At 44.0% G+C, this 26,575-nt stretch overlaps 1 protein-coding gene across 2 annotated transcripts in view; it reads right to left on the bottom strand.

Annotated features, from left to right (window-relative positions):
- The window catches only part of SEPTIN8 (septin 8), a 68,287-nt gene that overhangs the window by 11,361 nt on the left and 30,351 nt on the right, over positions 1-26,575 (bottom strand). For both annotated transcript variants that reach the window (XM_032769205.2, XM_032769206.1), the window contains exons 3-9: positions 20,591-20,786; positions 18,954-19,140; positions 7,386-7,547; positions 4,841-4,937; positions 3,404-3,572; positions 3,015-3,147; positions 1,065-1,255 (exon numbers count right to left, since the gene is read on the bottom strand). In XM_032769205.2, the coding sequence (XP_032625096.1) occupies positions 1,065-1,255; positions 3,015-3,147; positions 3,404-3,572; positions 4,841-4,937; positions 7,386-7,547; positions 18,954-19,140; positions 20,591-20,786 (1,135 nt within the window). The remainder of the gene's footprint in view (positions 1-1,064; positions 1,256-3,014; positions 3,148-3,403; positions 3,573-4,840; positions 4,938-7,385; positions 7,548-18,953; positions 19,141-20,590; positions 20,787-26,575) is intronic.

Below are 26,575 nucleotides of genomic sequence, written 5' to 3'. Positions count from 1 at the left end.
ATTTGGTTGTTCTGGAATCCTCCTCTTCCCTCTCCTGGGAAAGAGAGACAACTCGTTTCCCTAGGCTAAACAGGCTGAGCCAGTCCTTGAATTGGCCATCAAGGAGGTGGGCATAAATGTCACCTGACTCTCTCATTCATAAAAAGAACAGGAGTACTTATGGCACCTTAGAGAATAACCAATTTATTTGAGCGCAAGCTTTCATGGGCTACAGCCCACTTCATCGGATGCATGTAGTGGAAAATACAGTAGAAAGATATATATACACAGAGAGCATAAAACAATGGGAGTTACCATACACACTCTAATAAGAATGACCAGTTAAGGTGAGCTATTATCGGCAGGAGAGAAAAAAACCTTTTTGTAGTGGTAATCAAAATAGTCCATTTGCAGCAGTTAACAATAAGTTGTGAGGAACGGGGGGGCGGGAGGAATAAACACGAGGAAATAGTTTTACTTTGTGTAATGACCCATCCACTCCCAGTCTTTATTCAAGCCTAATTTAATGGTGTCCATTTTGCAAATTAATTTTGATTCAGCAGTCTCTCATTGGAGTCTGTTTTTGAAGTTTTTTTGTTGTAACATTGCGACTTTTAGGCCTGTAATCGAATTCCAGGGAGACTGAAGTGTTCTCCGACTGGTTTTTGAATGTTATAATTCTTGACGTCTGATTTGTGTCCATTTATTCTTTTACACAGAGACGTATGTCGTATGCTCAAATAAATTTGTTAGTCTCTAAGGTGCCATAAGTACTCTTGTTCTTTTCGCAGACACAGACTAACACGGCTGCTGCTCTGAAACCTCTCGTTCTTAACAGGCCTGAAAAGGGACAGGTCCATTTCCTCTCCACTCACCCAGGCTCCTATAGGGGGCAGATATAACCAGACCATTTCAGGAGGATTGGAAGGATGCTGGCTTAAGATTTAAAATCCCCTTTAATTTACTAGCTTTACAGCTTCCTTCGTGTGGCGTTTTATTGTGTTTGTTTCTGTCTCAAATGACCACGCTGTTGAAAGAATAAAATGTTTTGAATGGCTGGAAAAGGTTCAAGTTAAACTGCTTACTTTTTCTTGTCTTTATCCTTCTTCAGTGGCTGTTGCGAAGTAGCTTGCAAAGACTGAGACTGCAGGGTTTCAACTGCTAGTTTCCGCTTGTTGAAGGCATTCATCTCGTCCTCCAGCTCTCTCCTCTTCTCCTCCACCTTCCTCTTCTCTTCTTGATGTATCCTCTTTAAATGCTCAAACTTTTCATGTAGCTGGTAGAAGACAGACTCCATCAGCATTGCCTCCATGACCATCTGCTGGGCTACTGCCCCAAGCCCCTCTTCTCCCCAAGGAGCAGCAATCACAGGCTCTTGCTGCTGTGCAGAGTCCCACTGGGGTCACAGAGCTTCACCACAGGACTGAGGGGCTGAAATTGCTGCTCTCTCTGCAAGACAGGAGCCTAAACTACCTGCTCTTTGCATATTACTAGCCTTTGTATGTAAAGTGCAAGACATGACAAACTCAACATTGTCTGTCTCAATCTCTCTCTAGCTCAGGGGTAGGCAACCTATGGCATGGGTGCCGAAGGCGGCACGTGAGTTGATTTTCAGTGGCACTCCCACTGCCTGGGTTCTGGCCAATGGTCCGGGGGGCGATGCATTTTAATTTAACTTTAAATGAAGCTTCTTAAACATTTTAAAAGCCTTATTTACTTTACATACAACAATAGTTCAGTTATATATTATAGACTTCTAGAAAGAGACCTTCTAAAAACGTTAAAATGTATTACTGGCACACGAAACCTTAAATTAGAGTGAATAAAATGAAGACTCAGCACACCACTTCTGAAAGGTTGCTGACCCCTGCTCTAGCTGCTCATTCTAATGTAGAACAGCAAGAGGGGAAGGAGGTCTCTCAGGGCCAGGGCACTGGATTAGGACTCAAAAGATCATGATTCAGTTTCCAGCTTTATCACAGGCTTCCTCTGGGATGTCAGTCATGATAGTACGTGCCTGATTTTCACAGCCCCCGTTGGTACCAACCGGAGTTGTGGGTGCCCAGCTCCTCTCAGAAGCCTTAATTTTCAGAAGCATCAAAGTGGCTCAGGAGCCTATGACCTCACTGAGACTTACGCAATTATTCCCATTGTACAGAATGGGGAGGAGGGAGGCACAGAGAATAACATTTCCAGAAGAATCTGAGCCCTCGCTGACATTCAATGGGACTTAACGCTTTTAAGTCACTTAGGGTATGTCTACACAGCATTTTGGAGTGAGCCCCCGCAGCCAGGGTCAACAGGCTCCGCCTAGCCACACTTGCACTAGTGTTCTAAAAATAGTTGTCTAGACAGCACTGTGCAGCTGCAGCTTGAGCTGGAGCTTGGGCAATGAAGTCCACCTGCTCCAGCACTTCTCTGAGTTTTCTGTCAGTGACCCCTTTCATGCAGCAAGCCTCTGAGTGCAACCTCCCTTATAAATCAAAACCACATTTGTAACTACTGAACACTATTATAAATACTGGAAGTGAAGTGGGGTTTGTGGGTAGAGGCTGAAAGCTCAGGACCCTCACATAATAACTTCGCGACTTCCTGAGCGACCCCCAGTTTGAGAATCTCCGGCCTACTCCCTAGGTTTCAGAGCCTGAGCACTCACTCACTCCCGCTTGCTCCAAAATGCTGTGTGGACATACCCTTAGGTAGTTTTCAAAATGTCATCCTCTGTGCCTCCCTCTCTGATCTGTACAGGGGGAATAATTTCCTACCATGCCAGGTTACTGCAGGAAGAAATTCATTAACGTTTGTGAGGTGTCCATATCCCATGGTGATGGGGCCCACGTGAGCATCTAGCTAGATACCATGCGTACATTTGAGACCTATCCTCAGGTGCTGGGATATGTTACTTGGGGAGACTGTTACGTTACTCTGCTCACTGTATTCAGCTCACAGCTTTCAAGTGCTCACACTTCATACATATCTGGACCTCAGAGTTGAATGTGTGGCTTGGGCTCATCTCACAGGTCTGATATACTCACCTCTCTTTCCTTTTCTTTCAGTTCTGATTCAGTCTCCTTGACTTTGTTCACAAACATTTGCCTCATTTCTTCCTCTTTCTTCTGCAGTTCACCTAGGAACTCTTTTCTTTTGGTCTCATAGGTTTCTTGAAGGCTGGATAAAAAGCAAACGAGACACTACGGTATTATTCAATAGTGACTAGCAAGGCTACGGCCATCTAAATTGCTTGAAGGCAGAGGGGACAGAGAAGAGAAAAATATCTCAATCAGCAGAGAGGTTCAAAATCAATGTTAGCAGGTCTCAGTCTAGTGGCCTGATCTTGCAAGCTCTCTGCCCAAGGGGATTCCAGCTGATGGAAGGTTTGCAGAATCACTACTGGAAACGGATTGGGAAAATAAGGGTCACTCACCTGAATGGCTGGCTGTCAGGATCTGTGTCCTTGAACCCCATCTCCTCCAGCTTGCACCGTCTGTACAGCTCATAGTGGCGGGTGTGAGTCTGTTCCCGAAGATCTTCCATGTTGACTCGAATCAGCATTTCTCGCAGTTTCACAAAGTCACAATGACTTTCATTCTCGACTGATTAAACAGAAGGGAAGAAATTTCAGCAAACACCGGGTGAGGGGGATTGAGAGGCAGGGAAGATTGCAAGGATACAGGCAGGACAGATTAACCCCAGCGAGATATCTCAGGGGATGTGTACCTCTGGTGCAATGAGCGAAGCTTTCCAACAGGAAAGCATTGCAGAAGCAGGGCCTTTCTGTTTCAGAAGCATCTGCCTAGGCTTTATCACAGGCTTCCTCTGGGATCTCAGTCATGATAGTACATGCCTGATTTTCACAACCTCCGTTGGTACCAGCATTTCCAGGAGCAAGGGTCACGAGCACAAAAGGAACTAATGGTGGACCTATGAGAGAAGCTATGGGACTTGGTCCCTTCCATACACTGCTGGCCATGGCCATGGCTGTCATAAAAAGGATGATGGGGCATGTGCACAAAGGTGGGTGGGAGTGGTTCTGTCACCAGGACTCTGCCCCATTCAAGGAAAAGAGGAAATAAAATCCAGGAAAAATACATTTCCCTTCAACCCAGTTCTGTGTGCCGTTCTGAGCTGTTACTTTGACAGCATGGTGCTCAGGTGAAAGATCCTGCCCAGACTGCACCACACGCGTTTTGAGAGGGGCTCTGAAAGGAGAAGCAGCACTCGAGGGAGGGCGCTTGTACTGCACTAAACATCCCAGCACAGCACAGAGTGAACGCCTCCAAAGCACCTGAACAAGCTAGGGAGGGTTATAGTCCCCCACCTAGACATTCAGCACAGAGCCACCATTGCTGGGAGGGTCACTGGAAGAGAGAGAGAGAGAGAGAGAAGCAGAAAGACCCTCAGGAGCAGCTGAAGTTCCCACCCTGCTCTGAGAAGAGTTCCCACACACTGTATAAAGCCAACCCTCCTTCCAGGGCTTCAGTTGCATTGGTTACAACGGCTCATCATAAACTTCAGTCTAAGCTTTCACTCTAAAATTGGCTGCTCCTAGGGCTTTCCCTGCAGCAACCTTTCTGACCCAGAGCTTAGCTCTCTCTGTTCAGAACCCTGCTCCAGCCTGGTTGGAGCAAAGGGAATGCACCTGCCGGTATGACCCAACTGTAACCACACTGCACCTTCAGGCACCTGATAACTTGATTCAACAAAAGAGCCACGAATGATGATAGAGTCCTCGGGTCTCTTGCCCTGGCACCCACACACTGACATGGTGGTAGAAGGAAGATGTGCAAAAGAGAGCGTGAGCACACACACATGCCGAGAGGCTTCACAGCTCTGAAATGTGCCCTGCCGTTGACTCCCTTACCTTGCACCACCCCCCATGGGTACTGCCGAGCTCTCACCAGCTTGTTTCCAACTTTCACCTCCTCTGTGCTGCCAACAACGGCAAAGGGCAGATGAGCCTGAAACAGAATCAGCCCAGGGATTCAGTGCACATGCTAGAATCTCTCACAGGCATCAGTCTTACAAAGCGACCATGAGCTGCTTCTAGCCAGGCACAAAATCTGTTTCAAAATCATTTATCTCAAGCACAGAATCTTCTTTACTCAGCATGAAAACAATCTCCACTCTGAAACGGTATAGGGCACCTTGCGTCGTGCCCAACACTTGCTTGCCATGGAGCTGTGCAGTGTGGCTTGGAGCCAGAGCATGGCACAGCAGGTTCAGGTACCGGCTTTGGCACTGAGTCAGTTAGAGAGAGATTTTGTTAATGTCCTGGACAGTTACTTCCAAACTACAACTGTTCCCAACACATAAAGCATCACTGGCTTCCACGGCCAGCAAGTAGAGGCCCCTCCCTGACAGATTGTTTTTATTGCTGTAGCAACCCCAGTGTGCTAAGCCCTGTCTGCACACAGAGGGTGGGACAATGCCTTCCTTGAAGAACATACAAACAAAGACATTTGTTAGTGCTGATTTGCACAGCAGCTCACATGAAGGCACAGGATGGGGCACTTGCAGGACATGTCACATGCTGGTTTAGTTATTAGAGACATGGTGTCCAACAGTGAGGGCAGGGGGGAAATCACAACACATTTAGGGAATGTGGTATCAAGATGACGTCATCAGCTTTATAAGTGCAGTAAAGGAGGATGTTGGTTGGACACAGCCCTTACATAGAGAACTACAGGCACTGTCAGTCACTCTGTCCCATCCCAAGGCAAATATCAATTAGAGAACGCGTGTAACATTCTCACTACTCTCCTCTGTCGTGGCACTAATGCTGGAGATTGGAAAATCACGCTGCAATAAGTGTTATGGCAATTACCAGTACAGAATGACCACCCAGCCACACTCTAAGCACCAGACAGCTGACTTCCCCAAACACCAGCACATGCAGGGTTTTACTGTGATAGATACCAGACTGGTCCGATTATCTGCTGATCAGCCGGCAAAGCTCTCAATAGTCAGTGGGAGCTTTGCTGGAACAAGGAACACAGAAAACACTAGGAGGTAGGTATTATAATGGTAACAAGATGTGGGTAGGTATTATGCTCCCTGTTACAGCCAGTATCCAGAGTTCACCACACTGTTAACGTACTGCAATCTTGGTCTGCTTCCCAGGGATTTCAATGGGGAGAGGTTAACAGAGGTCCTTAATTAATAGGAGGAAGTAGACTCAAAAGTAGAACCCATGGGGAAATGCTCCCTCTTCCATTCACCATCAACAATTTTAACAAAAGCAAAAGAATTTTCATTTTCAACTTTTTTCTGCATTTTTCAGTTTTTTTATCCAAAAAAAAACCCAGCGACCAAAACCCAAAATATTTCAGCCAATGGGGCAAACATTTTTTGTTTATATTGCAAAATTTTGCCCAACTTTTTCAGTTTTTGGTTGCCAGAACACATCCCCACCCCATTTTCATATTTGTGTTTTTTCTTTTTTGGTGAGAGATAAAAACATTTAATCAAAAATGGAAATTTACTGTGGAAAAACCAATTTTAGTTTAAAAAACCCCAAACACCCTACTTCAGATGAAAAATGTCAACCAACTCTACTCAAAAGCACAATTCAGATTCCAGATAGCCCAGTTCACGGAAATAAGCAAGACTCTCACTCACTTAAACCAGGGCTGAATTTGGCCTTAAAAAAACCCAACGACACAGCAGAGTACAATCGTCCCTATTTTTATTTTAAGTTGGGCTCAATCTATTTGGCTTCCTTGGCTTAGGAGATTCTAAACTAGAGCTGGTTGAAATTCTTCATTCAAAGCTTCCCCTCCCTGCCATGAAAAATGACCTTTTTAAAAAAAAGAAAGACAAACAATTTCGGCGCAAAGTTTCCTGTTTCAAAATCTATTAAGTCTTCAACAAAAAATTAAAACTCAAAAATGTTTCAGTTTTTCTCCTCTCCCTCCAACTCTTCTCCATTTTCTCCTTTTTTCATTTTGCTTCTGAAAAGGATGGGGAAAAACCCCAAACTTCAAAAACTGAACACTTTTCTGTTTTCTCATCCCTAAAGTCAGAAAATTTCTAATTTTTTCTAAACATTTAAAAAACAAAAAAAAATTGCAAAAAACGTGTTACGACTTGCTGCAAACCCAGCCTTGAAATATCAGCATGCAATCTATTTTAGAGCAGAACATGGCCTCTCATAAGAACTGTATGAGATAAGTAACAGTCACACTTTAATTAAATTCCTGTACAGTGAGGTTGAAAGGCACAAACAAAATCATGTCTCTTCCTCTCTTTAGCAAAAGCCGAAGGCCTCTGTCAGATGCACTGCTCATCTTTAAAACACATCTAGTATCCACACAACCCCCTTGAGGACCCACTTTAAAATGCATCATTGTCCAGCAGTTTCCTTTGTTACAATATTCAGAGGAAAGGCAATAAGCAGCATTACTCACATTCATTACAGAGTTGATCTCTGCGACAGCTTCATCATCCGTGGGGAACTGATAGATCTGCACTCCATTACTGACCAGCTCACTCATTATCTTTATCTTAAACTTGTGCAGCTCGCTCTTGGAAATGGTGTCTGCTTTGGCAATGATGGGGATAATATTAACCTACAATGGAAGTAGGGGAGAAACCAGGGGAACCATTATAGGGCAGATCTGGGAGCAGCAGCCAATCATTGTCCCTGGCTGAGCAGCATATTGATGGGTTTAGAGCCGCTATGGCATGGACCCTCTTAGAATAGCTGAGCCACCTGGACGGCCCCTTTAAATTTCTTAACATCCCACACGTTACACTTTGCATGTAATAAGACAGGGAGCAGCACCAGTACAGCTAAGCAGTGGATGGTGTAGGATGCCACCATCTAACTACGTTTTCTGCAACAGAAACTCCTGGAGAAGCTAAACGACAAATGCCCCGTGATTAATGTGGACAATGAGTAGATCAAACTTTCTGTAACACATAGAAAAATCAGCCAGGATGTTATCTTCAGAAATTCTTTTTCTGGTTTTTGCCTCAGCCCAGCGAGCACTGGTACAAGACTTCGGTAGTTCGCTAGTTCCTGTAGGTGCAGCCATGATCAATAAAGCTCATACTTTTGTGCTTCACTATTGTCTTGTTTAGGCCATTTCATCCCTGAAATGTTACAGAAAACGTGAAATAAGACAGCGTGATTCAATGGGGGAAGAGCAGAGACTTGCTGTCAGAATCTTTGCAGCAATTTATTTTAACGCTTGTTAAAACTCCGCTTGAGTGCCACACTATGTGTGTGTCCTGCAGATTAAGTGAGCGACTGGGAAATGACACTCAGCTGTGAAGTGCCCATGTTCTTACTCTTGGCATTACTTAACAGTGTTTTCACATCAGCAGCTCAGACCCAAAACAAACACTGTACAGTTATCTCCCTCCAGGTTCTGCAAAGCCATTTCCCACAGCTACGCTAACCTCCACAGGGAAAGAAAGTCATTCATATTCACTGCGTAGCCCAGTCTAGCAAAACTTAGGGCCGTTTTGACATTTCTCAGGCAGGAAGCCATTTCACTATCATCTAACACTGTGCAGAGCTGGGAAGCCTGGTACACAAGGCAGTGTTGGAGTTAGGGTGGAAAGTCTTCTCTTGTCCTCCCTCTGGTGGGTGGTGAACGAGAAAGCACAACGTAGGAGGAAGGAGAGTCTTGGGGGAAGTGAGGAAACAGGCTTTGCTTTCTCTCTGGGGAACATGGCACAAGGAAAGGCAACAAGTTGTGAATGATTTGTGATGTCTAGGGCTTTTATAGGCCACCCTTGGAGGTGCTGTGTGTCTGATGCTAGAACACACAGAGTCTGAAGGCAGCTGGAGTCATGGGGGTAGGGAAAAATCAGTTTACTGATCTGTCTGGGTCCTCTGGGATACAGGGGGTGACAGCTGATGGTGGTGAATGGCAAGGGCTTCCTGGGGAGCAGGACCCTTTTCAGTAAGTGCTTTTAAATAATTTCCCTCTGCCCAGAAAAGTTACGAATGACCACTGAAAAATTCTGTACTGGTTCCATACTCCAAACAGGGAAACACCAGACTCCAGACAAATTAAGGGAAAGTCTGATCTGCCACCTAATGTTTTTCTACTTCCTGTATTTTTGACCTGCAGAGGTTGGAATTCAAAAAACTGTCACTTGGTCGGTCTATTGACACCCATTAAAATAAACAAGGCTGCTCTCCCAGCTCTGAAACTCTTTGTAACTCGCTAGGTGGCTTTCCCCAGCTTTCATGCCATCCCCTGCTTAGCTCTCTGGTAGAAGGGAGACCACTTATTGGATAAAAAAAGTGACCCAATTCGTTAGCTGCCCCATCATGATATTTTCCCATATTAGGCTTTTGTGAGTGACATTTCTATTCATGAAAGTAAACAACAAACAGCTGGACTCTGGCAAATTCTCCTGCCCAGCTCCTATGACATACCTCAGTCCTGTCCTATGAGATCTTTGCAACTCAGTCCCAAGCTTCTCCTGATTAGAACCAGAGGTTAGGCAGGACAGTCCAGTGGTTAGGCTGATTAACCTGATTCTCCCAAGCCCCAGGTTAATTCTCTGCTCTACTACAGATTTCCTGCATGACCCCAGGAAAGTCACTTAGGGCTTGTCTACACTAAGGCCAGGTCAACACTAAATACTTAGGTTGATCCAGCTACGTCACTCAAGAATATGATATAGTTAAGCCAAACTAAACCCCAGTGTAGACAGCACTAGGCTGGTGGAAGAATTCTCTTGGGGAGATGGATTAACTATAGCAACAGGAGAACCTGTTCCTGAAGCAGCACTTCTAGTGAAGACATAGCTGCAGGAAAGTTAATCCGAATTAACTGCCAAGGTGAGTTAGTTAAACCACATTAAACCCTTGTGGGGATACACTGATTCAGAATTAGAGTGCCTTTAGTTCAGCGGAGCTTAATTCATTTCCAAAGGTTTAACTAATCCACTTTCAATTCATACCATTAGTTAATAAAGATTAACTTCCCTGAGTGTCCTTGTATAGACAAGCCCTTATTCTTTCTGTGCCTCAGAGCCCCCTCTACAGAATGGGAGAATAGCACTTCCCCATTTCGCAGCAGTGTTGAAAGGATAAACATATCATTCAGAAACTATGGCAACAGAGGCCATACGAGTACCTAAGACAGACAGACAGACAGCCTGGAATGCAGTCTGGCTGTCTTGTTCCAGTTGCCAGGGGCCAAATGTCCCTCTTGTGGAAAAAACCATCATCACAATGGGCTATCTGGTTAACCATCTGAGCAGAGACAGAAAGGACTGAGTAGACCCAGAACTCCCAGTGCTGGTCTCTCTAGGTCTGGTATAAGGCCCATTGACCTGTGTGGAAGAAAGAATGACCTTGGGAGGAAAGCCCAGGACAGACTGTACGCAGTGTTGCACCCTCCAGCATTTCCGGAAGTTTGTGCTGACAATTCAGCAGGGCTTGTGCTTTTAGAAATATTGTTTAGTCATTCCATTTTTGGACAAATTAATCATCCTGTTTCCTAACATACCCTCTTCTCAACAACCCAAATCCACCAGAGAAAGGATCGGAACCTGGGGCTCTCTCTGACAATATGTCCCATAGCAGCTAATGAAGGATTAGAACATTGAAACCCAAAACAGGGATCAATTTGGCTCAATTGTCTTTATTAGTATTAAATAGTATAATCTGACCACGCAGTCAGGTCCTCCTTAGAATTAGCTAAACTCAGCCTTCTACCTATAACAGTGCAGGAGGCAAAGGGCCCCACACAGTTTGGTATGCCCTTCGAGTGGGAATGAGGAAGCAGAGATTGTGTTAACAGCTGTTTCCCCTGGTATTTTCCTGGGCCCCTGCACTGCTCAGATAAAGTGCAGGCCAAGGCTCCTAGGATTTGGTTCTAATCCCCGCTGATCAGATTTTGTTTGCCTTGAAAAGGCATATCAAGGAGAATCCCCTGCTCCACAATTTGAGATCCAAGACGCTTTTTAAATAGATGATATGTCCAACTATCAGCAGCCAATACAAATATGAATGCCAGCAATTAGCTAACAGCAAAAAATAATGATGCTTCAGTTGAATTAGTCTTGGATTATTCCAACTTTTCCTGACACCTGGCAAAAATATGAACAGTGTTTAAAAAAAAAAAAAAAAAAAGACTGCATCAGGAAGGTATCAGAAAGCATCCTGTTACAATGATTATGTCATCTCCTTCAAACCAAGTTTCACTTTCCAAGAATTTGTCAACTAATGATCTATACAAGAGGCCTGGATGAAAAGCAGGAGGTAACCCCCGCACACACCCTCTCCCTATCCATATTCCTCTCTGTCTACTACTCCCTTCCTCTACTCTTTTCCCTCCTGACTTTGATTTCCTTCATTTTATTATTTTTTTGTTTTGATACGTGTCGTAAGAACCCCTGTCCCGGGAATATTGCTGTTAATGCACAGAAGAATCCATGGCTGTGTAAAATATCTTGGTCTTTTCTGATGGATTTCCTTCGTACTTGCTTTATATATTGGCTTCTAGAATTTGTTTGGTTTGGTGCACAAAAAAATAAAAAAGATTGAAAAAGTCTAATAAGTCAAAAACAACAACAAAACAAATGGGGTTTCAAGTGCTGTTGAGCTTGATCCACCCACCAATGTACATCATTCCTCTTATAATGGCCTTCGTATATCTACTTCCAGTGTGAAGGACATAGCCCCAATCAATTGATATATAGTTTAGCGAGGGGTCAGAGCCAAAGTCTCATCTCACTCCTGACTACGTTTATAAAGCCAGAACAAGCCCATCTCAACAAAGCGAACACGGCTGACATAGAAAGAGGTTTATCCTTCCACTACCTGAGTAGACCCTAACAACCCAACACTAATAATGCTTTGCATGTACATAGCGTTTTCATTCAAGGATTCCACAGTGATTTACAAACAATAACTGAGCCTCATAGATCCTATACGGGGTAGGTAAGTGTTATCCCCATTTTAAAGACAGAGAAACTGAGGCACAGGAGTTTACCATCTGGTTTTCAGCTCCCAACAAAATCGATGGGTGCTCAGCACCTCGGTAAAATCAGGTTACAAGTGTCTGAAGTCAATGGCCTAGCTGGGAATAGGATCCAAGGGTCCCTGTGTTCTCACGCTGCTGCTCTAACCTCTGCACAGTCTGTGAGAAGGAGTGATTATATGTAAGGGCAGCGCTTACTGATTCGTTCTGCTCAAACCCCTACTTGCCAGGCCTCAGAAGTAAAGCTTTCTGAGATCTAATGGTAATCCCATTCATGCCCCTTTCTGATGTGATCCTGGTATTTGCTGTGTATTCAGAATTCCTAAAAAGGATGCAGCCTTCACTCAAATATCATTGGCTCATTCCACAATGTTAAAGCTTTGGAACAAAAGGGCTATAAAGCACTCCATTTAGAAACCTTGCAATAGGGGGAAAGCCCTTGGTCAAGTAGGATCCCAGAGCGAAGCAGTAATTGTTGCCTCTCTCCTCGCCCCCAACAAGAAAAGGGAAGTGAATATTCTTCTCCAGCTCCAATGGCATCTCACCTTATTCTGTACCCTGGAGGTTACCCGAATGATCCCGCTCACTTTGCCCTTCCTCGGCACTGGGTTGCTCCAGTGTAAAAAAACCAAGGCCTAGGAGGCCATAAAGTATAGTACTGAATAAGCAGCAGTAAACTACCAGGACACCAAACAGGGCTGGCTAGTGAGAGTTGCTTCAAACACATTCTGCAGAGAGCAAAACTCCTGCACCTTTGAATTTAGTTTTCATTAAAGTGCCATTGCACCCTGAAAAAGGACTGTGGAAAACTGCACCTTCTTACTCCTCCGTTCTGTAAATCAATACAAATTAATAGGTTTTAATTTTTTCACACTCCTCTTAGCACCGTAGAGTTAACACGGCTGGATTCTATTTTAGCTTGTGCACCATCAATCAAACTGTTCCCCGAGTTCCAGTTACACCTGTGGATCCTCACTGATGGCAATGGAGTGGTACAGGTGTCACTGAAAGCAGAGTCTGGAAATGCACAGAAACAACTAAGGGCATAAATTGGCCTGCAGAACCTCTCTGACTGGTGATGACATGCAAGTAGTAAAAAGTCCATCTGGGATCTCTGAACTCAGGTATGGCAAGCAGTTACCTTTATCTTGTAAATGGAGCTCGTTGATTGCGAAATCATGGAGAGATGATAAACATGGAGCCCCAGGATGCCAGTTTTACAGAGTAGCTTTCTAGGGCAGAACAGCACTTTAAATTAATAACTCAGCATGTTTATCTGTGCCACAGGGAGATGATTTTTTTTTTAAGTTCTTTTCTTATTTTTCTACTCGCACCAAGGGAAAAGCTAGACACATTTCAATTCAAATATGCCTCTTCTTGTTTAACACATTTCCAGTCATCTATTATTTACCTAAAATCCAGCTTTGAAGATGTTTCTGGCTGCCTGGAAGTAATTAGATACAGCAGACAACAGCTGGCCGTGAGCTCAGCTGCAGAACAAATGCGGTATTACAGCATGATGGAAGACTTCACGCAAAAAAGCCTTAGAGGAATCTTGAAAATTAAGTACTTAGAGCAAGACACATTATTAAAATCAACATAGGGAATCAAAACTGTATACCAAGACCTGACCTCAGACTGTTAATATGGTACAGCAGAGGTATAACAATCAGATTCCTACCAAAAAAAACCAAGTCCCTTGCGAAGCAAGTCTTAGAACTCAAGCCAACGCCGTATGAGAGAGAGAGGACGATGGTCTAGTGGGTAAGGGGCAGGACTAGGATTCAGTAGCCCTGAGCTTTGATTCCTAGCTCTGCCATAGACTTCTGACCTTGAACTTGATCCTCAGAAGATCTCACTGAGATCAACACCTGTTGTGATTAAACCCTTAGGCTTTGCTATGCTGGAACTTCACTGGAAAACTTTTATTGTTCAGGGGTGTTAAAAAAAAACAAAAAAACCCACACCCCAAATGACAAAAGTTTTACCAACAAAAAGCACTGGTGTGAACAGCACTTTGGCAGCAGGAGCGCTCTCCAGCTGACAAAACTGCTGCCACTCGTTGAGGGTGGAATTTTTTTTGCCGTGTTGCTCAAAGCTGCATAGTGTACGCATCACCTTAATCCTTCTGATTCCTCAACTGCAAATGGGGGATGACAACATTTACCAGCCTATCAGGAGAGTGTTGAGAGGCTAAATTAATGAAAGCTTGTAAAGCGCTTTGGGATCCTGGGATGGAAGGTGGTGGTGAAATGCAAAATATCTATACAGGCCTGGATTCAACAGAAGAAAGATCACCAGTCTCCCCTTTCCTAGTCATCTAAAGACACTGCATAAGTCTAGGTAATCATTCCATGAAATACAATCACTGTCTGAAGGCTTCAGGAGGGGATGCAATGGAACAATGTCAGTGTGGTTTAGTCAACTGGCTTAGCCAACTTGAAAAAAATACTTATATACGGCCAATTACAAATGATTAATTTTGGTATGATCCTAGCGGAAGCAGGGGAACAGTCCCGCTATAATTTTTCCTGGCTTCTATACTACCCCACTGGAATCTCTGGCTTAACTCCCTTTACCCAGATGCCTGCCTGACCGCAAGGACTCCTCTTTCTCTCTCCCATGCAGCAGAGTCCAATAAGGCTGGGCCCAGGATCCGTGGGGGGATTAACCCCCAGTTTCATCATGGGAAATTCAGGACAGAGCCTCGGGTAGCTCCACTCTGGAGTACTCCCTCCGCACTGTCCACTTCTCTGCCCAGTGATCACTACTATTGAGTTCTAACCAAATACAATTTATTAAACAGCAATTGTAAACAAATAAGGACCTGCCTGCGTGGCCAGCTGGCTGACTTGGGAGGGATGGCCTCTCCCCACTGGCCCTGGGGACCTGTCAGTCCCAGGATTCTGACTCTTCTTTGGCCCTTCCCCTTTCTCCTGGTATTAGGAGAGGGCCAACAAAAAAAGCACTACGTTTCAGTAAGGGGATGTTAAGGGAAGGGAATGCAGGAGGAAAGGAATATAAAAGCTTGGTGGGACCACCACCACCACCACCACCAAGAATGCCAGGGAAATCACACATGAGCATTCTTGCAAACATACTTTAGAGAACACGTAATGCTGGCATCACACCAGGAGACAGAGTTTATTAGAGGAAGGTTTTCAGATGCCCTGTGATGTTAATGTAACAGCAACTCTGGGGTGCTGGAACAATTCGTACAGCGGGGGTGCTGAGAACCATTGAACCAAACCGTAAGCCCTGTATATGATGAAAATCACCTCAAGCCAGCGGGTACAGCAGCACCCCCAGCACCCCTCATTCCAGCACCTATGCAGTAACTACAGTTACAAGCAAGGCGATCACAAGGTGGAAGCCAGTAAGCGGTGCCAAATAAAATGGAGCCAGCTGCTGGGGCTAGCATGGGACACAGACATCTGCAATCTTCTTCCAGTAAATGTCTGCCCTTAAGGAAAATGCATCAGAGACACCTTTGGACAGAGGTTGGGTTGGAGAGTGAACCTTAAAAGTGATTCAGAGGGTCCCTGGTTACTGCAGAGTCCATGCTCTAGTTTACTCCTGTGCAATGCAGAATTTTGCAGAAATTAATGTTGTGTGCACAGAATTTCCTCCACTCCCCCACCCTCGCCACAATGAAATGGGCTGCAGAAATGTTGGCTGCCAGTAGGGGCCGCTGGACCCAGCAGAGCCCAGCTCGCAAGTAGAACACCCTGAAGGAAGGAGGCAGCGCATGCAGCAAACTCTGTGCAAGCCTGGGGCACAGCATGAGGCTGTTTCTCCCTCTGGATCCCTGTATCTGGACTGGAGGGGGGATGGGTGAGTGTCTGGGCAAAGGAGGGCCCCATTCAAGGTAAAGTGACCTCTGCAATCATAGGACAAAAAAGTGCGGTTAGTGGGTTACAGATTGTTGTAATAAGCCATGAATCCAGTGATTATCTGTTCAGGTCATGATTTTTAGTGTCTAACACAATTATGAATTTCAGCTCCTGGGCTCCTCTTCTGAAAGTGTTGTGCAGGTTTCCTTTGAGGATGAGGACTGGAAGGACTTAGAGTGATTGCTTTGTGAAAAGTTGTTCACCCACAGGTGCAGGGGTGGGTTTTTTGTGCGTCTTTTATCATTTTCCTATGTGAGTATATTTGAGAGCACAGTGACTGTCTGGTTTCACCCACATAGTTGTTACTGGGGCATTTAGAGCACTGGATGAGGTGTGCCACACGTTGTGATAAGTGTGTGTAAGACCCATGGAACTTAAAAAGTGTCTTGTGGGGGGTGTTGATCATTATAGCAGTAGAGATATGTTTGCAGGGTTTGTATCTGTTGTTCTGGCATGGTCTGGTGCTGCTTTGAGTTGGTGAGTTGGTCTGTGGGGAGCTTGCTTCTGATGATGCTTTGGAAAGGTTGGGGAGAGGTATCTGAAGACCAGAAGTGAGGGTTCAGGAAAGATTTCTTTCAGGACAAAGTCCCCAGCAAGTATGGGTTGTAGTTTGATGATACCCCATGTAGATTCCACTGTGGGGTGACAGGGGTGTGGTATGCTGTCAGAGGAGGGGTTATTTCTATACTGAAGTAAGTTGTCTCACTGTATTTGGGTGGCCCATTTCAGGATGCGAACTACTTCTCTGGTGAAGTGTCCCTCTTTGGTGAAAGCAGTTTCATGTATGAAGGTGTATATTCCGGACTTTCTCCTTGGTTTATATTCTGTGGTATCCGAGTGTTTGGCTGTAAATAACAGATTTCTTGGTGTGTTTAGGGTGGTTACTGGATCTATGAAGGTACGTGCAGTGATCTGTGGGTTTCTTGTATACGGCTGTCTGTTGGGTTCCATTATTAGAGCTGACTACAGTGTCCAGGAAGTTGATGATTGTGTGGGAGTGTTCCAGAGAGAGTTTAATGGAGGGGTGGAAGTTGTTGAAGTTCTGGTGGAAATCAATGAGAGTGTTTAAGTCGTCTGTCCAGATGACAGAGAATCCTGTGGCACCTTATAGACTAACAAACGTTTTGGAGCATGAGCTTTCGTGGGTGAATGCCCACTTCGTCAGATGCATGTAGTGGAAATTTCCAGGGGCAGGTATATATATGCTAGCAAGCAAGCTAGAGATAACGAGGTTAGTTCAATCAGGGAGGATGAGGCCCTATTCTAGCAGAAGAGGTGTGAAAACCAAGAGAGGAGAAACTGGTTATGTAGTTGGCAAGCCATTCACAGTCTTTGTTCAGTCCTGAGCTAATGGTGTCAAATTTGCAGATGAACTGAAGCTCAGCAGTTTCTCTTTGAAGTCTGGTCCACGAAAGCTCATGCTCCAAAACATCTGTTAGTCAATAAGGTGCCACAGGATTCTCTGCTGCTTTTACAGATCCAGACTAACACGGCTACCCCTCTGATACTGTCCAGATGACGAAAACATCATCAATGGATCTCAGGTATATCACTGGTTTTGTGAAATATTTGTCCAGAAATTCTTCTTCAAGGTGGCCCATGAGGAGGTTGGCATCCTAGTACCCACGGTTGTTGCCATGATTAAGATAAAGCATTTGTTGCTATTATGGATGAGGATGAAATGGATGAGTTTGAGGATGTGTTTGGGGTGGATCTCTGAGGGTTGTCTATTGTCTTGTAGATATTTGAGGCAAGCAGCTATGTGAGGGATGTTAGTGTTTAGCAAAGTGACATCCATGGTGGCGAGGATGGTGTTCTGAGGGAGGTTGTTAATATAGCAGAGTTTATGGAGGAAGTCAGTTGTGTTCTGAAGGTCCAATAAAAGATATTACCTCACCCACCTTGTCACTCTAATATCCTGGGACCGACACTACAACTACATCGTATACAGGTAGCTATAGACATTTAGCTAGTGATGGAGAAAAATGACTGGCAACCTAAGTGTTAAATATTCTTCAAGACAACGAAATCACTTTTATTAAAAAAGCAAGATGAATAAGACATCAATGACCTTTCGAGCTTGCCTCCAATTCCCTCACAGCATGCTGACCAAGTAGAAAGTGTGTCAAAAAGCCTACTTTAAGCTGCATGAATGTCATGTAACAAATCACATGACCAGTTGCCACCTAAGGGAGTGACTGCTTGAGGACCTATGTAACAAAAAATAGATGTAACCACTAGCTAGACTATAAACAGACCTCCTTTTTAGAATTTCTATGATCTTGCTAGGTTATTGCCCTGGCCATGCTTTGAGAAGGCAACATGATACAGGAGTTAGACCATTGAGACACGTAGGTTCTGTTCCTGCCTCTGATTTGTTGTTTGATCTAGAGCAAGTCACTTATCCTCTTTGACTTATTTTTCCAATGTAAATATAAGGACAACAATTCTAAAGTGCAGCTGTGGTAAGTCAAGTCCATATGTAAAAACATTTTTCATCGACAATTGTTTCATCTGTATATCCAAGGGCAAAATCTGTTATCTTTAGCAAGAAGTCTCCATTTTTACTGCTTTTTGCCCGTTATCACTACTGATAGGACAATACAGGTAGCTCTGCAGTTCTTACAACACAGCTGTGGGACAGCGAACTGGAGCCTATCCTGGCTTGCATGTCAGCAAACCTCCTCTCTCCCTCCTTCCCCCAAAAACAATAGTTAACTAAGTTTCAGCTGGAGACTCCCTTGTTTTCACAAGAGATGATGAGCCAGAAACACCCCAGCTTGACTTTCAGATCTCAAGCAAGTTATTACAATGACGGGTGCTGCAGAAAAACTTGAGAGAAACAAACAAATGCCTAGTTTTTCTTGCAAAAGGAGCAAATTTTATATGGACGCCACCGAGAAGAAATTAACACAGAACCCCATGAAACCATCTATATGAAGTCACTGATCAGGCAGATCTGTGCTTTAACCAGCCTAGCTCACAGAGCTGTTACAAGAATTCATCAGTTGATGTCTGTGAAGTGGTTTGAGACCCATATATGGAAGATGCTATGCATTAATATTGCCCTACATCAAACTGAAAGCATACATTACTTTTGAAGAGTGGATGCTTGCCTTAAATGCCTTACCTTGCTATCCAGCTTTTTCATCGTTACCAGATCTAAGGATTTGAGTGAGTGCCCAGTTGGAGTGATGAAGTAAAGGCAGACATGGATTCTTGTGTCATGATAATTAAAGAGAGAACGACGGATTTTCAGCTCTTCTTGCAAGTAGTTTTCAAACTGTGTGTCAATGTAATCAACTACTGGCCTGTAACTAAAAACAGATACCATTAGCAACCAGAATGCTGAAGTTTAAATGAAGTTGACAGTTTAAAGCTATCATGCATTTTCTCAGGCCTATTATTTAAAAACCATTTACAAAGAGGCATAACATTTTTTAGCCCTCCACTGGCAACATGCAGAATGTTACGTTCACACACGCAACTTCTAATCAAAAGGCGTATTGCAGCATAAAAGGGATTAATGCTGGTGGAACTGAAATATGGAAAGCAGACAACTTCCATACATCAAGCTTTGACCAGATTTCAGGTGTAAAGTATCTCAATATAGTAGCACAGCAATAAAAATAATCCTGAAGAGCCTTTACCACTGGATAGCCATGGCAGATTATAACTACTTTGAAAGGAGGCCAATTGAAATTATTGCAAGATGTCTTACAGGGACTGAGACTCATAGACTTTAAGGCAAGAAGGGACCATCATAATCATCTTGTCTGACCTCCTGCAAAGGTCACTTGATCCAAACAAGATGCACGAGCAGTTAAATGGGAGTGGGTGGGAGCAACCAATATCACAAACTGATCATTGTCATCATGGACAATTCCAACTATTTCACAGTTGGTTTGGTTTTTTAACTAGATTTGTAAGAGTTTACAGGTTAGCCAACGAAGCCATCTGAAAGGGAAGAAACTATTATTCCCTGCTAAAGACAATGGGACAAAACCTGAGATGTGCTGAGCATCTGCAATTCCTATTGACTTCAAAAGGAGCTGCAGATGGTCAGCATCCCTCAGAATTTGGCTCAGTGAGTTTTTGAGTGAGTTAACTAGATCTTTGATTTAAGACACAGTTCTGTAGGTTCCCCACTAATAGCATTTTTCTGACTCATGATGTGAGTGAGCTCCCCTGGGTAATACGTTTTGGATGATGGAGTGATAACACAACAAACCCCTCACCATCACTAATAAAAGGAGAGATTCTGCACACAACGGGACTCCTCATAGAGTAGAAGACTACTCAGCCTGAGTACGGGTGGCAGAATCTGGCCCAACGCTGTGAAAGAAGCGGTTTACGGCTTCTTCAACAAGCCTGGAGGAAAGAATTGTTCCTCAGAAGATATCCTAAGAGAGCCATGTGTGTCTGTTGGTGTGTCTTTCACTGAATTAAGCAAACAAGTCAGCAGGATTACACTGGATTCTTTAAGACAACTTACAACACGTTACAGTTTGCAGTGCCTCAGTAGCCTCACCCTCTCTCCTTAGCCAAACTCCCTCTAGCATTCTCCCATACTTATTACAGCAGCTCATCCCTGCCCTCTTCAGTCTAATGTGGCCATAATCAAGACTCCTCATAATCCAAATGGGAAAATTGGGTGCCCAGGAACAGAGGCTCTGTCTGTAACATTGCAGGGAGAATCACATATAGCTACATGTTAGAACACTAGAGGCTGGTGCAGAAATGGCGACTAGATGGCATGTGACCTGCCTTTCATCTTTATTTATCTGGTCTCCAAACCCCACTGCATCCACGATTGTCAGTTTCAGGTGCACGTTGCTCTCCTGCAGGTCATAGGTACGCGGTCGTAAGCGAACTGCATTCTCGTAGTGACTGGCCTCCTCCGTCTCAAAAGTGGTATTGAAAAGTGTGTTCATTAGTGTGGATTTCCCGATGCCTGTTTCACCTAGGAAGGAAGGGTCACCAGTTCATTGCAGAGTGGAATTCGTAAAGGGACTTCAGAGTAAATTAATTATAGAGCAGAACAAAAATTAAACTGTGAGAGGTTACTGCAACTCCCCCAAGTTCAGAGAGGTATAATCATTGTGATGTTCCTACTGCCCTATTCCCAAAGGCCTCCGATTCTTAACCTTATTTAGCACATTGCTTCTGCATCACTGTTCATCCAAAGATCTCAAAGCACATGCAAACTAAATCAAACCAAACGTAACCAGAACCCTCCGCTGCCTCCAACCTAGATTTAGAGCCCAAAATGATGAAAGTTAGGGAGAACATAACACAACTTACAGGACATTCAGTTCTGATTGATTCTTCAGCTCAAATGCTTTTGTTCACAAGTTACAGTGTACTTGGCTTAATTTTTGCATACCTTTTAGGATGTACTCACAAAGCAATAGCTCCAGGTACTTAAAACAGTTAACAATGCAAGTCAGTGCAGTGTGATCTACGTTCCATGGATCTGTGGCAGAACTACATGAAATGTCTGTTTATGTCTTCGGATTCTCTTTTTCTCACAGTGAGGTTTTTCGTGCGTGTTTTAGCAGTGACTGATGTATTTGGCTTTCGGCTTCCTTTGTTTGGCCTTGTCACTTGTCCCTCTTTGGGGATTTGCACAAGCGGGGCAGGCGTGTCCCCTCTGTGAGACAAAAGACTATTTCCACCCATCCAGGATTTCAGATTTTGGCCACTTATGAAACAACGGAATATGTAAATTTTTTTTAACAGACAGGGCAAAATCCCTTGTTAGAGTAACAGCATGTGAGTCCCAAGTGGTGAATCTGGCCCAGAATGTGGGATGAAGAGGTCAGGATTGAGAATCTGGGGTGGTCAGAGCAACCTCAGTTGCTTTTATTTAGTCCTGTACTGCCTGTTTGTCAATGGGCACTTCCTGAGCGTGCCTGTGGAAATGGAGAGTTTGTGAGCGCACACAATGAGCTAAGCGACTGTCTTGCCAAGTGCATGCCTAATTCCCCGACCTACATGTGTATGCAGTGACTGTGTGCACAGAAGGAGCCCTGGAGCTCAGGCTTCTATAGGTGTATCCTCATTCAATGGAGGTATAATTTCCAACTCAGGTAGACATACACATGCTAGCTTTCATCCAGCTAACATGCTAAAAATAGAAGTGTAGCCTGCACAAGTGGCAGGACAGGCCAGACGCCCCAAGGACAACTCTGTCTGGGACCCTAGGTACTCACTTAGGCCACTAGCCCCTCCTCCCTCAGCAGCTACAGTTCTATTTTTAGCAAACTAGCTCGATCAAAGCTAGTGTGTGTATGGCTACCAGAGCTGAAATTTACGCCTGAAACTCAAGTGCAGACATACCCTAAGTATGAAAACCAGGCCTGTTAGTACTAGAGATGGTTTCTGGTCATTTTACATTAGTAAATGCTGCTAGCTAAGTAATAATAAATCTTACTATACAACCACTCTACAAACCCTTTCTTTAAGTCTCCAATCAAAGCCAGATCAACCTAACAAATGCCCAGAGGCTTTAAAACTGCTTGTTCCTCAACTATACTCTTAATCCTTTCATCCCCAATGTGCCATTAATAAGGGTCAAAGGTCTGTAGGGCTCCCACTGCACAGAAACCCTCAGCCCCCTTCTCTTCACAGAAGTGGACCTGCTAAGTCAGCTTAACCTGTCAGCCAACACATCTGTTCCTCTGTTGTGCACAGCTGGCCTAGCGGCTGAAGGTCTGCCCTTGCCCAGCCAGAATGCATATCAGACAGCTGCTCCTCATGGCCCCTCTGCCTGCTCTGCTCTCCTAGCAGCTGCTGTGCCCCATTGAGCCATCTTGGAGGTGAAGATTAGAGGCACCATGAGTTCTTCATCAGGGGTGTGATGAACAAAAGCGTGGGTGTGAGCACGACGTGCTGGAAAACACCCCATTCTGACGCACAGGGTATCAGTACGTGCTGATGAGCAGGCAAATGCATGCAGTATTGAAAGAAGGAAATACAGAAACACTGCTTGGGTGTTTTATTTATTGAGATCCCAGTGCAAATCCCATTCAAAAGGCTTAAAACACTCCTTAGATCTGGCTTGGTATAAATAAATCTTCCAAAATATTCCCAGGCTGCACGTTACAGAGACCAGGAAATGGTGCTGCATGGCACAAGAGTGGTTGCGAGGCCACACTTCAAGTAGAACCAGCCAGGCTGGAATCACAACGAGATAAGCATAAGAAAAGTTGCCTTAGGTGCCGAACTGAAGCCACCCAGGCAAACTTCTGAAGGAGAGAAGAGTTGCTCAAAGGCAAAGAGGGGCTGGAATGTTTTGAAATATAGTTAACAAAAGCCTCAGCTGGCTGGGGAGATCTGGTGATAGAATCCAGAAAGGGTAGAACGCTTAAGCTGAAGAGATGGGTTCCTCCTATAGATCTCCTGATGTACAGAGCTTACTTAGTCATTTTCCCCTCCCCCCAACATTGCGTTATTGCCCTTAGTCACATGCTCCAATTCACATCAGCATGGTCTGTGGCAAAGGTAAAGCGAGACTAACAGACGTTTGTTTGAGGTAGTTAAACCAGTCTCACATATTTTGGTCTTGCAGGCCACATACCAAGTGCCATACTGCTGTACAGTCTTGGCAGAGCATTACCCAGGAGCAAGGCAGCAGGGATCCGTTGGTTTAGCATCATCCCCCTCTCCTAATGTATGATCTGTGCGGGAAGGGCTAGAAGAAATCTTTATTAAGTTGAATAATTTAGACAAGCAGAAGGATGGAATGTGGAGTCAAATGGGGACACCAGAGACAGGCTCAGTGGGAAGAAGACTACAAAACTAAGAAAATTAATAAAGGTAGGTTGAGGGTCTCTCCCAGATCAGCTTCCCCCGGTGAATAATGATCACATGAACAGCCCAGACACCAAGACAAACTGTAAAAGATAGAAAGGATAAACCATACTGCTACATTTTCGGCATTGACGGGCCATCATTTTAACTTTCCTAGGCATGCCCCTTCCTCGCCATCATCTTTTGGAACCGATAAAGAGAGTCTAAGGTGCACCAATCTGCTGAGCTGAACCAACATGTTTATGGGACAATGGGATAACTGGCAAGCTGCTAGACTACACAGGTACCGAAGCCTAATACTAGGTTTTTATTTTAGACATAGCAGGTTTTGGAACCCTTCTGCTCCCACCTTGGAGAACAAATATTGCGTGGAATATTTGTACTGTAGATAGAATGGTGGAGAGCCAAATACTGGATCCCACAACAATGGCTAAATGCCATGGAAAGGAGACAAAAAACAGCTGATGATCCAAGCCCATGTGGCAGGGAAGTCATTTGGAAAGCTCAGGGCTGACCTATTCAAAGTCTGTCAGGAAGCACTGACTTTCTCCCAGCATTCTCCTGTCCAGGTTGGGTCAGGACTGGGAGGAAGAATTTGTAATGGCAGTCAACAGCTGTAACTGGGTTCTTCTCCCTTTTCCAGGGAACTATAGGAAATCTGATGATCTCTCCCACTGTTTCATAGATTTAAAGGCCAGAAGGGGCCACTGAATCATCTACTCTGACCTCTTCCCCCCTCAAAAAATAAATGTGGCGATTACAAATGCACGGTCTTCTGCTGCTGACACACTGCTTTTGAAGAATGACGTTACAAAGCCCAGAGTAACATCCTTGCTTAACTTTAAGCTCTGGGTACAAGCAAAGCTGCTTACTTGGGGTTTGGATATGAAAAGAAAAAAAAAAAAAAAGGTGTAGGTAGGGAGTTCCTAAAGAGATGAGGATCGGAATAAGGGAAGTATTCCACTGCCCACTCTATGTAAAGCTGTATCTAGTCTGGGCAGGAAGAGATCTTGGAACACATTTCAGATATTGAAAATATCACTTCCCCTGCCTTGATCACTGCTCCAGAGCCAGTGCTGGGAAGAATTCTCTGCCCCCAAAAGCATTTCAACTGTTATTGCGGGTTGCTGTACTTTAAACCTAAAACAAAAGCATGCCAAGCAAACAAACAAACAAAAATCATCTGCAAGCCAACATCCCCAGCCATCCCCAGAAAGGACTGGCTTCAAGCAATCTGTGTGGGATCAGCTACTAGAATCATGCACAAATTGAAAGGGAAAAAGCAAAATTATTATGAGATTATTGTAAGATCTGTTCTCTAGCAACCAGCCAGCATGCTTAGAAATAAATGTTTTACGCTGAAGGCAAACAGGAAATTCCATCTTTCTCTGCGGATATAAATGGACCCAATTCAAAATCCTGGATTCACCCACCCCCAAATTCTGCCGAAGTTCCAATCTGGACCCAGCTCAGCAATAAAGCATTACTATTTCTAGCTGTAGTGATAGTGATTCTTAAGCCTATCATCAGCCACTTCATTTCCCCATCCTCAATCCATATGTCTAAAGCCCTACCAAATTCACGGTCCATTTTGTTCAATTTCACGGTCATAGGATTTAAAAACATCATAAATGTTATTATTTCAGATATTTAAATGTGAAATTTCATGGTGTTGTAATTGTAGGGGTCCTGACACAAAAAGGAGTTGTGGGGGGTCATAAGTTATTGTAGGGGGTGCGGTATTGCTACCCTTATTTTTGTGCTGCTGCTAGCAGAGGCACTGCCTTCAGAGCTGGGCAGCTGGAGAGTGGTGGCTGTTGGCTGGGAGCACAGCTCTGAAGGCAGAAGCAAGGCTGGCATGGTATGGTATTGCCACCTGCACTTCTGTGCTGCTGCTGGTGGAGCGCTGCCTTCAGAGTTGAGTGCCTTGCCAACAACCACCAGCTGCCCAGCTCTGAAGGCAGCACAGAAATAAGGGTGGCAATACCATGACACCCCTAAAATAATCTTGTGACTCCTCACCCTTTTTTGGGTCAGGACCCCAAGTTTGAAAACCACCAGTCTCCCTCCTGTGAAATCTGTATGGTATAGGGTAAAAGACCAGATTTCACAGTCCATGACACCTTTTTCATGGCCACGAATTTGGTACGGCCCTACATATATCCCACAGCAGCTCAAGTACAGAAGCTAATTCTGTTTGTCCTCCCATCATGATCTGACTGCAGTAAAACAACCGATGGGCAGGAAATGTTTTTTTTTCATCTTTTGAACATTTTTGAGAATTTGAAAGATCTTCCTGTCCCAAATTTGGTTGAAAGGTCAAAGTATCAAAAACTTTTGTAGACCAACAATCCAAAAAAAATTCCCAAAAACAAAACCCCAGTTTTGGCCAATTGAACCATTTTGTTTTGATTTTTTAAAAAAATATTTCATTTCAATTTCAACCACTTTTAAAAATCTAATTAGCTTAAATTTCAAAACAAAAAGTTGTTTTGAACCGGAAAACTGGAATTTTTCATTTGAAAAAAAAGTTGACATTTTTGGAACTTTTGAAAAAAAAGTGTTTTGAGTTGAAAAATTCATCAAAACCTTTCCCACAAAAAGTTGCAGGTTAGATGAACTGGCATTTATTGACCAAAAAAGTTTAACAGAAATAAAATTATTATTACTAATTATAAATAAATAATAATAATCCCTGCCCAGCTCTCTATATATAGAATATTTCAACAGAAAAAAACCCTTCAACTATCTTTACAAAGAGGAACACGGTTTCCCTCATAAAACAATAAAACATGACATTATGTTAATGGCAGTCTGGACTTCTGAGTGCTATTGCAATGGCTGGCACCTTGGCCAACACACTCGGGACTGAATTAGGGATCTCCAGAGCTGCTACAATTACAACTACAGAGGATGAGAGTCCATTTCAGCTCCAGC

Source organism: Chelonoidis abingdonii, chromosome 7 (genome assembly GCF_003597395.2).
Source record: "Chelonoidis abingdonii isolate Lonesome George chromosome 7, CheloAbing_2.0, whole genome shotgun sequence".
NCBI classification, from domain to species: domain Eukaryota; kingdom Metazoa; phylum Chordata; order Testudines; family Testudinidae; genus Chelonoidis; species Chelonoidis abingdonii.
The sequence above is the reverse complement of the archived record's forward strand: the minus strand, read 5'-3'. Positions and strand labels throughout refer to the sequence as shown.